General features: G+C 46.7%; 1 protein-coding gene across 1 annotated transcript; it reads left to right on the plus strand.

Annotated features, from left to right (window-relative positions):
• Positions 1-196: 196 nt before the first annotated feature.
• LOC142861192 (uncharacterized) lies at positions 197-5,579 on the plus strand. Its single transcript, XM_075993437.1, has 4 exons — positions 197-229; positions 3,080-3,352; positions 3,791-3,853; positions 5,311-5,579. Exons 1-4 carry the CDS (start codon positions 197-199, stop codon positions 5,563-5,565), a joined length of 624 nt encoding a protein of 207 aa, XP_075849552.1. The 3' UTR covers positions 5,566-5,579.
• Positions 5,580-9,960: the final 4,381 nt, after the last annotated feature.

Consider the following 9,960-nt stretch of genomic DNA (forward strand, 5'->3'; position numbering starts at 1 on the left):
TTTCAGTGGCAAGTACCACTATTTGATCTGATATGAAATATTTCTTTTTGTTGGTTTTTATCCCCCCTCCACACTGGACTATCAGCCTCATGAAGCCTGGGACTTTGTCTTGTTTCTGCTATGTCCAAGTTACCCAGCATGGCCCCAGCACAAAGTAGACACTCAGTCACTCAGTACAAGTTTGTTAAATGGATGAATGAATGTTAGCAACAGCACTGAGGTTGACCAGGTGAGCTAAATGTGTGGGAAGAGGGATGGGGTTGCTTACAGGCCTTTAATTCAAGATTTAATGTCTCTCTTTATGTTCCAGCACATCCCAGCCCTAACTCCATGTCAGGATGGTGCCCAGCCACCCTGCCCCTCCCTACTTGAGTATCCAACCTACATCCTCTCCCAGTGTCCATGCTGTTTGGGTTCTCCTGGAGGTGACTGTATTGTTTTTGTTACAGCTAAGCAAGCTGGTGTTGGCCCTTTCTATTCATGTCAGAATGCTCTAGATGGCTTTTAAATATATAGATTTCTGGGCCCACCAGCTTTGGATTCAGCAGTGTGTGGTCCAAGAGTCTGCATTTATCACAGGTTCACAGTTAATGCTGGTGCTCTTGGGACTTAGACCATAGAGTGAGCAACACAGGCCTAGAGAGATTAGTGGTTCAGTCAAAATCATGGAGCTTAGTGCAAGTTGAAGGTGGGAATTGATGTCAGAAAATGTCAGTCCATCACCTGGGGGATATTTTACTGAGATGATAAGTGGCAGAAGTTCAACAAATATCCTTCTACCTGAGGCCTGGTAAGACTGACCTTAGGAATCTTTCCTGAGCCACCAGACAGGTCAGTGAAATTAAAGAGCACATCTGTGGCAACTAAAGTTAGGAGTAGGGAGGAGGTCACTGGAAACAAATTTAGTTGTATATAGAATATATTTTGGATTATGAAGAAATAAATAAATGTTATTTAAACCATGGCTATACTTATAAGAAAACATAGATGCAAATCTTTCTGACCTTGGATCAAGGGAAAGTTTTTTAGATATCACACCAAGAACAAAATCAAACAAAAAATTAGGTAAATTGGACTTCTTCAAAAATAAAAATTTTTTCGTGTCAAAAGGCACTATCATAAAAACCCACAGAATGAAAAACTATTTGCACATTATCTGCCTGATAGAAGACTAGTATCCAAAATATATGAATAAGACAACTCAATAATAAAAACATAAGCTAATTTATAAATGGGCAGAGGATTTGAAAGATATTTCTCCAAAGAAGGTATACAAATGGCCAATAAGCCCATGAGGAGATGCTCAGAAATGCAAATCAAAACCATAATGAAATACGACTTTATACCCACTATGATGGCCATTAAAAATGGAAAATAGGAGGTGACATCAGCAAGATGGTGGACTATGAGATATCAGACTTTGCTCCCCACAGAAAAACAAGAATTAGACAACTATCCATAGAGGAATAATAACCATAGGAGGGCTCAAGAGTTCAACTAAGAACTTGAAGCAACATAGTAGAGCAAAAATGAAAAATAGCCATGCAGAAAGTATTTCTGTTGAGACTGGCATACCTGAGGTGTCCAGTGATGGCTAGGAACAACAGAAAAGGAAGAAATATATCAATATCAGCTCCATGGCATATGCCACAATGGTCCTCAGTGACCTGCTCTTCAAAACACGCCAGCAGCCTTTAAGGATTTCAACAGACTTTGTGGCAGCCACAGACTCCCCATGGTTTTCACAGTGGACATCCTCTTAGTGTTCCTCTAGGGGAGGAACCCAGTGGCCTGCTCTGTGGAGGACACCAGCATCTATTGGCACTGTGTTAAGCAACACCATTACCACTGTAGGCTCCCCTGGAGAAGAATACACTTTGTGCCCCATCCCAAGAAGAACCTACTATAATGCTATCCAAGGGCTCAGTCTACTAATCCCAAACTCTGTGCACACACCAGATCCTACGGCTACACTTATTCTGCACATTCCAATCTCTGTAGCTGCCCTATAAGAACCCACACCTCAAAGGCTAGAACCACCACTTCTGCTGGCTAGCCTAAAAGGCACACCCTGGAGAAACAGTCACTCTTCTGTGGCCCCCAACTTCCAGGCTGTGGCCTGGAACTGGTCCTTGGTCTGTTAGGAAAACAGGGCTACATATCACCACCACCTGAGCTTTGCCTTCCCACCCCAACTTGCACACCAACCTCCTAAACACCCCACCCCTGTGGAAAAATTATCTTCCATGAAACCAGTCCCTGGTGCCAAAAGGTTCAGGAAAGATGTTCCTGAACTCCATACACTGGCTGTTCAGTTGCTCCACAAGAGCCCACGCCTAAGATGCTGGAGCCACCGTTGCAGAAGTACTCAAGCAATGATCCGAGAGGTTTTGTACCTCTGCACATGCCCATGAGCTGGATCCTAGTTTCTTGGTGCTTTAGGAGTAACCGTGACTCACAAAACACTAAGAAGACTATAGTGGGGGCCGGGTGTGGTGGCTCACACCTGTAATCTTAGCACTCTGGGAGACCGAGTTGGGCGGATTGCTCAAGGTCAGGAGTTCAAAACCAGCCTGAGCGAGACCCCATCTCTACTAAAAATAGAAATTAATTGACCAACTAAAAATATATATATACAAAAAATTACCCGGGCATGGTGGCGCGTGCCTATAGTCCCAGCTACTCGGGAGGCTGAGGCAAGAGGATCGCTTGAGCCCAGGAGATTGAGGTTGCTGTGAGCTAGGCTGATGCCAGGGCACTCACTCTAGCCTGGACAACAAAGCGAGACTAAAAAATAAAATAAAAGACTATAGTGGGAGCACCTGCAACCCAGGAACAAGGGACTTTGTCACTCTGGACCAGAGAAATACGCCTTCTAAACACTCACACCTGCGTTGGATACCAGAAACGAGGGCCACACACACACCAAAAAAAGGTGTGTGTGGGCGGGAATGTGCAAGCCACAGCGAGTACCAGGATGAAAAACCATTAGCAACAACTTCGGCTGTGGGAAAAAAAGGTAATCCAGTAGGGCTGCACAGATTGCATTATCAACAAGCCTGGCCGCCCACCTTGCAAGTGCGCATGCGCGCGCCTCCTGTCTCGCGTCCGGCGTCACAGAGACTGCGGCGGTTGCCTAGTGATCGGGGCCCTGCGGCTTTGGGGAGCGGGAGGCCTCCGTGGCCGTGCCTCGGTGCTGGGCCATGGCCTGCCCTTTCGAGCGGTCGAGGCCACGGTACGCGGGAGCGCGGGAGCGGCGGAGGGCAGAGCGGGCCCAAGAAACCCGGTCGGGAGCTGCCGGGGCTCAGCGCGGGATCCGTCGCCGCCTCACGCCTGCCCGGCCGCGGGGCATGTGAGTCTCCCCGACGTTGTGCCCCCTGTGCCCTGCGGGGCTGGCCTGCCAGTGTGGCCCTGGGCGGGTCTGCTCCCAGCGGGGCTTCCTCGCAGCGGGCAGAACACCTCAGCCCAGGAGCTGCCAGTGTGTGTGCGCGCGCGTGCGCGCGTCTGCTGTCTGCCTGTGGTGTGTGGTGGCAGGAATGTGTCTGTGCATCGGCGAGGTGGTGGGTGGGAGTTTTTTCACTTTAGCTGTACGTTTTCCCACTGGTGAGCCCCTTCCCCTGTTTCCGCGTGGGCTGTGTGGCCTCGGGAAATCTGTTTTCCCTGTGGTTCCTGCCTGGGGTTGTGAAGGCCCGGGTGAGTTGGGGGCTGATTGGGACCCGCAGGCGTAGGAATGTCCCCTCACCGCGAGGGGCCGCTCTTCCCGACGTAAGAGGACCACATTACATTTTAGGACAGAAACCTGAAGGGACCCGCTCTCGGTGTGCAGGACAGGTGCAGGCGGATGCCAAGGAAGGTGAGGCTATGTGCATTCCCCTTTTCTTCTGACGGTCACCGCTACCCTCCCCATGGCCCGATTATTGAGAAGCAGGGCATATCCCAGGGACAGTGTGGTTCCATTAAAGTGTAGCCTTTCTCGGTAGGTCATGCATTTTGCTCTCCTTCCCTCCCTGGAGTCCATGTGGCAGTCGGAAGTGATTTTTCTTGCGTGGGCTCCAACCTATACAAGATCTTCCATCTTTTGTTGTCCTTCATCTTGTTCATGGGGCCTAGACATTTCTCCTTCTGGGTCAGTCTTATCAAGATATCATATCTCCAAGTTCATCCCGGACAACGTTCTTGGGGATCCCCTTTATGAGCGTTTCCTTCTCTACACTCCTCTCTTACTGATAAGGCCCACGTGATGGTCACACACATCTGGCTTTCTATGGCTTTGGTGCCAACAGGGGAACCCTAGGTCTTAATGCCCAATGCAAGGGCTACATGACTGACGTTGGATGGGATAAAGCCCAAGGTGTCTGGCCTCTGCCTTCTACTTAATGTGGAGTTTTCTTTTATCAACGCTTTCCTTTTCATTGATGGGGTATGCAATTACTCCGTGTGTTGCTGGGGAAAAGGGTGTGGGGCTTTAGTACCAGTGCAAAATCCTTTGGCTGCTTCTGTTTTCGCTGAGAAGGGACTAGGAATTTGGTGGGTGCAGTTGGGTCATAGTGTTCCAACCATTGAAGGTTTGGTTGTGCCACCTTTTCAGAGAGTTCTTTGGCCTGGCAACATTCCCTGAACCGGACTAGGACTCTGGCAGAGTGCATCTGTGGTCCCAGGCATGCTATATGCTCTTCCTTCCCTTTCCTGGGGCCTCTTTCGGTGCCCTTGGAAGCAGACATGTGGTCACCGTCAGTCTGGGAATGGCCCATTCCTGCGTCTGAAACCCCTGCTTCACTCCACCTTCTCTTCTGAGATTCGATCTCCCCATGTGGCCACCTGTGGTCACCTTTGCAGTCCCTTGGACTTGCCTAGGTCTGTGTCTCCACCTTCTCTGAGCAGCGGTGTAGACAAGCAAGAGCCGGGGCTTTGAGAACAGGGCAGTAGCTGGCAGGCCCAGGTCCCACAGAGGCAATGGATACACATGTCACAGGATTTTCAACTGCTCCTGCCCTTGCTCTGGTCTCCTCAGGTGCCACAAGGGCACCATGCCACCTCGCCGCATTTCATCCCCACCACCTTGTGAGTCCATTACTGTGCAGTCCATCCAACCTAAATCCGATCCCAAGAGTCCTCCAACTGTCCGGCCCTCGTCGTGAAGCTGGCTATTTCCTGGGACGCGCCCCGGAGCTCTGTTGCAGAAGGTGGCGAGAACAGGACGTCTAGGAACTGGCCCCTCCCCCCCTCAGCCCCCCCCCCCCGCCACCGCCCCAATCCCTTTCCCAGACACCCCACCTGCATCTCATGACCCACCTCTCCTACCCGCACCAGGTTCCTTGCCGACCCTGTAACTGCGCATGCGCTTGTCACGGCGCTGGCGCCTGCCGTCACAATGACCAACGCGGTTGCCCAGCGATCGTTGGGGAGCCGGAGCTCTCTGTGGCCATGCAGTCCCTTCGAGTCTTTCAAGGGGATGATTCCTGGATGTCAGGAGCGGCGGAGGGCTCCGTTCGGCCAAAGAAACCTCGTTGGGATCCTCCGAGGTGCACCGTGGGATCCATCGCCGCCTCGCCCACGCCGGCCTAGTGGGTGTGTGAGTGTCCCCGAAGGTTGTGCGCCCTGTGCCCCGCAGGGCTGGACTGCCTGTGTGCCTGTGGGCCGCTTGCTTCTCTCCTGGGGCTTGCTCCCAGGCGGCAGAGCACCGCAGTCCCAGGAGCCGCCTTAGTGCGGGCACTGTACCCGTGTTTTCTGTGTGCGTGTGTGTTTATTCGCACGTGGCATCCAGCAGGGGGAATATGTCTCGTGTGCCGTGGTTGGCTTTGGTCAAGTCTGCTTTGCGTTTGGTGAGCTCCTCCGTTTTGGCTTGGATTATATGGCTGAGTGAAAACTGTTTACCTTGTGGTTCCTGTTAGGGTTTTGAAGACCCGGGTGCATTTGTGGGTGCTGCTGTTTCATACCAGCAGGGATAGGGATAACCTCTTCAATGGGAGGCGCTGCGTTACACTTGGCAAGTGGGTCACATCACCGAGGAGGACAGAAACCTCAAAAGGAACTCGTGCTCGGTGTGCTGGAGAGGTCCATACAGACATCCAGGGCAGTAATGCTATTTCTATTCTTTTCTTCCTCTGGTGGTCACATATACCCGACCTTGTTCAAATAGGATGAGGATTAGTTCATTGTGGCCCATTTTATCTGCCATTAAACAGTGTTTATTGTTTCCTCTGGTGGGTTTTATTTTTTCAATTTTAAGTTATAATTAACTTCCTGGTTTTTATTTTATTTTATTTTATTTTATTTTATTTTATTTTATTTTATTTTTTTGAGACAGAGTCTTGCTTTCTTGCCTAGGCTAGAGTGAGTGCCGTGGCGTCAGCCTAGCTCACAGCAACCTCAAACTCCTGGGCTCAAGCGATCCTCCTAACTCAGCCTCCCGAGTAGCTGGGACTACAGGCACAAGCCACCATGCCCGGCTGATTATATATATATATATAATTAGTTGGCCAATTAATTTATTTCTATTTTTATGGTAGAGACGGGGTCTCGCTCAGGCTGGTTTTGAACTCCTGACCTTGAGCAATCCGCCCGCCTCAGCCTCCCAGAGTGCTAGGATTACAGGCGTGAGCCACTACGACCGGCCTTTTTTTTTTTTTTTTTTTTTCCTGGTTTTCAGTATTTTATTTTATAGGATATTTTTCTCTTTCACATCGTCCTTTTTCTTATTAGCCTGTTTTTGTATTTGGTTTTATTGTTGACCTGTGTTCATTTTTTCCATTGTGATTTTTGTTTTGGTTAGATTTTACTCAGTGTTTGGTATTTTGTTGGATTTAAAGATCAGTCTGTAGCCCTTCCCTAATCCCTGAAGTCTGCCTTTACTTGCATGTGTAATCCGGCTCAGGTTGGTTTGATTTGTTGAGTTCAGGACAGGTTGTAGTTTACCCAATTTTTTTCTATGGTTGTGCATTAACCTGGCTTCCTGGTGTTCAAGTTGACCTTACAAGTGGGCACATGTATGGGCATTTTAGGAGTGGGGGCATACTGAATAGTCTTTAGACCTTTCATTGAGAAGGAGGGATGCACTGTGGGGCCATCCCTAAAGGGATCAACTCCTTTAGGTTGATTTTAGGGTGTGCATGTGACTGACTGCAGGATTTTTCGTATGTTATCCAGAGGCTGGGATAATCTGTGTCCACATGTAGTGTTCTCTCTAGTCATCGCCAACTTTTGTGTTAAGATTTAAATTCTATCAGTCCAAAATCAACCCACCAACAAAGAAACCTCTGCTATTCTCAAGGTCAAGGTCTCCAATATTATCAATATTGCTCACTTTAATAGCTAATTCTCAAACTTATTGTTATGTAACCTTGTAAAGCTGATACCATTGAACTTCCTGTGATTCACTTAATATTTGGCTTGTTAGTTTTCACACTATCTTGGTTTTCATCCCATACCATTGTTTCTCTATACTTCTGTTTTAGTTCTGTTCCTGTATCATTGAACTTTTTTTTTTTGAGACAGAGTCTCGATTTGTTGCCCAGGCTAGAGTGAGTGCTGTGGCATCAGCCTAGCTCACAGCAACCTCAAACTCCTGGGCTCAAGCAATCTTCCTGCCTCAACCTCCCAAGTAGCTGGGACTACAGGCATGTGCCACCATGCCCAGCTAATTTTTTCTATATATATTAGTTGGCCAATTAATTTCTTTCTATTTATAGTAGAGATGGGGTCTTGCTCTTGCTCAGGCTGGTTTTGAACTCCTGACCTCGAGCAATCCGCCCGCCTCTGCCTCCCAGAGAGCTAGGATTACAGGCGTGAGCCACCATGCCCAGCCATCATGAATTCTTAATTTTGGAGTGTTCCCTGAGTCAGTTCTTGCTGTATTTTTAGTGTTTCTCCACTCCAGTGATCTTATCCTGCGTCAATATTTTTTAAAAATATAGGTAGTGTCTACCAAAGCAATATACTTAAGTTGGTGTATGCTAGTATATCAAATTGCCTACTCAATTGCCAATTTTAAAGACATCTTAAGGTTAACATGTTCAAAATTGAACTCGCAACCTTCCCCAAATGTGCTGCAACAGAAACTTTACCTGTGTTAGTTGAGGAAGTTAATGTATTTCCAGATATTCAAGACCAAGACATTTGAATCAATCACCTTGGACTTGTCTTTTACACAATATCTAACACCTAAATAAACGTTGCTAGTTTTTCCACATTTACTGTATAACTAGCATACAACCAATTCTTACCATACTCATTGTTACCATGTGTTTCTAAGCCATAACATCATCTTTTATCTGAATTATTGCCATAGTGCCTACTCTCATCCAGTTTTTTATAACAGCTACATGTCAGATTATGTCCTCCGCTCAAAACTCTCCAATGGTTGCCTTTTCCCTGATTGTAAAATACAGAGTACTTACAATGGTTTTTAAGGCAGGAATGCTATGACCCTCTGTTATCTCTCTGGTCTCGTGTCTTAGCAATCACCCCTTTGCACAGAACTCTGTATCTTCCCTAATATTCCTAAAATATATCTGCATAATCCCATTGTAGGACCTCTCTAGCTTTTTCTCTGCCTGTGATGCTCTTTTCTTAGATAACCATCGACTTACTACCTCATCCCTTCAAATTCTGGTTCTAATCTTTCCTTCTTGATCGTTTTGTAATGTGACCTAAGCTGTCATATCAATCCCATCTCCTTTTGAGTGACTTCTCTGTATTACATTTATGTTCCAGCATACTCTACATCTATTCTTATCCCATTGCCTCCGGTTAGAATTGTTCAGAGATATATCCCAAACACCTAGGATAATGACTGGAATATAGTAAGCACCTAATAAATATGACTACTTTTGGAACAATGGGCTGAGGTGGGAAGAGGATAAATATATTTGTTAGCAGATTGCCTTCCTATGTATCAGCAAAGGTCTCATTTCTTGTTCAGGCTGTCACTTTAAATCACTGTAAATGGCTTTCATTTAAGGGTAAAGAACTGAGTGCCTGCCATCAGAGATACCAAGTCTTACTGAGCAATATTGCCTTCAATTGCTGCTAGTGGCCTAACTCTACTCTGAATTTATCTCTTTCTTAGGACCTTACTGAAATCAGCAAAATATACCCAACACATTCTAAATCACTCCCATCATTTCCTTTAACATTTCCTTTAATTCTATCTTGTAATAATGAGAAGTAATAACCAAATGACCTGCCAATAAAAACAAGATTCTTGGCCAGGCGCGGTGGCTCACGCCTGTAATCCTAGCTCTCTGGGAGGCCGAGGTGGGCGGATTGCTCAAGGTCAGGAGTTCAAAACCAGCCTGAGCAAGAGCAAGACCCCGTCTCTACTATAAATAGAAAGAAACTAATTGGCCAACTGATATGTATATAAAAAATTAGCCGGGCATGGTGGCACATGCCTGTAGTCCCAGCTACTTGGGAGGCTGAGGCAGAAGGATCGCTGGAGCCCAGGAGTGTGAGGTTGCTGTGAGCTAGGCTGACGCCACGGCACTCACTCTAGCCTGGACAACAAAGTGAGACTCTGTCTCAAAAAAAAAAAAAAAAACAAAAAAAAAAAACAAAAAAAACCAAGATTCTTTTGGTATCTAGTCTGAACTGGGTAGATCATTGTCAGTGGCCATAAGTCAATGCCATATTTAAGATTTCTTTTACCCATAACACTTCAATTCTAAGTACCAAATTTTATGTCGTTAATGATTTTTATTGTCAATAACAGCACTATGAAAGAATCAACAAATAAGATGTTTAATTTCATATGAATACAAGAGGAAGGCAGAACAGATCTAGTATGGTTGTTCCACAATCTCTAACACCCATATAGCATCCTCAAAGTCTCCATGACAGTATCAGAGCTTCCCCTTACATGTCTACATTGTAGGTACGGGAAAAAGAAAGGCAGATAAGAAAAATGGATTTCTTAAATGTCCTACTCAATACAAATACCAGTTCTACCTTGCTGACCTACAA

The sequence above is a fragment of the Microcebus murinus genome, chromosome 16, assembly GCF_040939455.1.
Source record: "Microcebus murinus isolate Inina chromosome 16, M.murinus_Inina_mat1.0, whole genome shotgun sequence".
NCBI lineage: Eukaryota > Metazoa > Chordata > Mammalia > Primates > Cheirogaleidae > Microcebus > Microcebus murinus.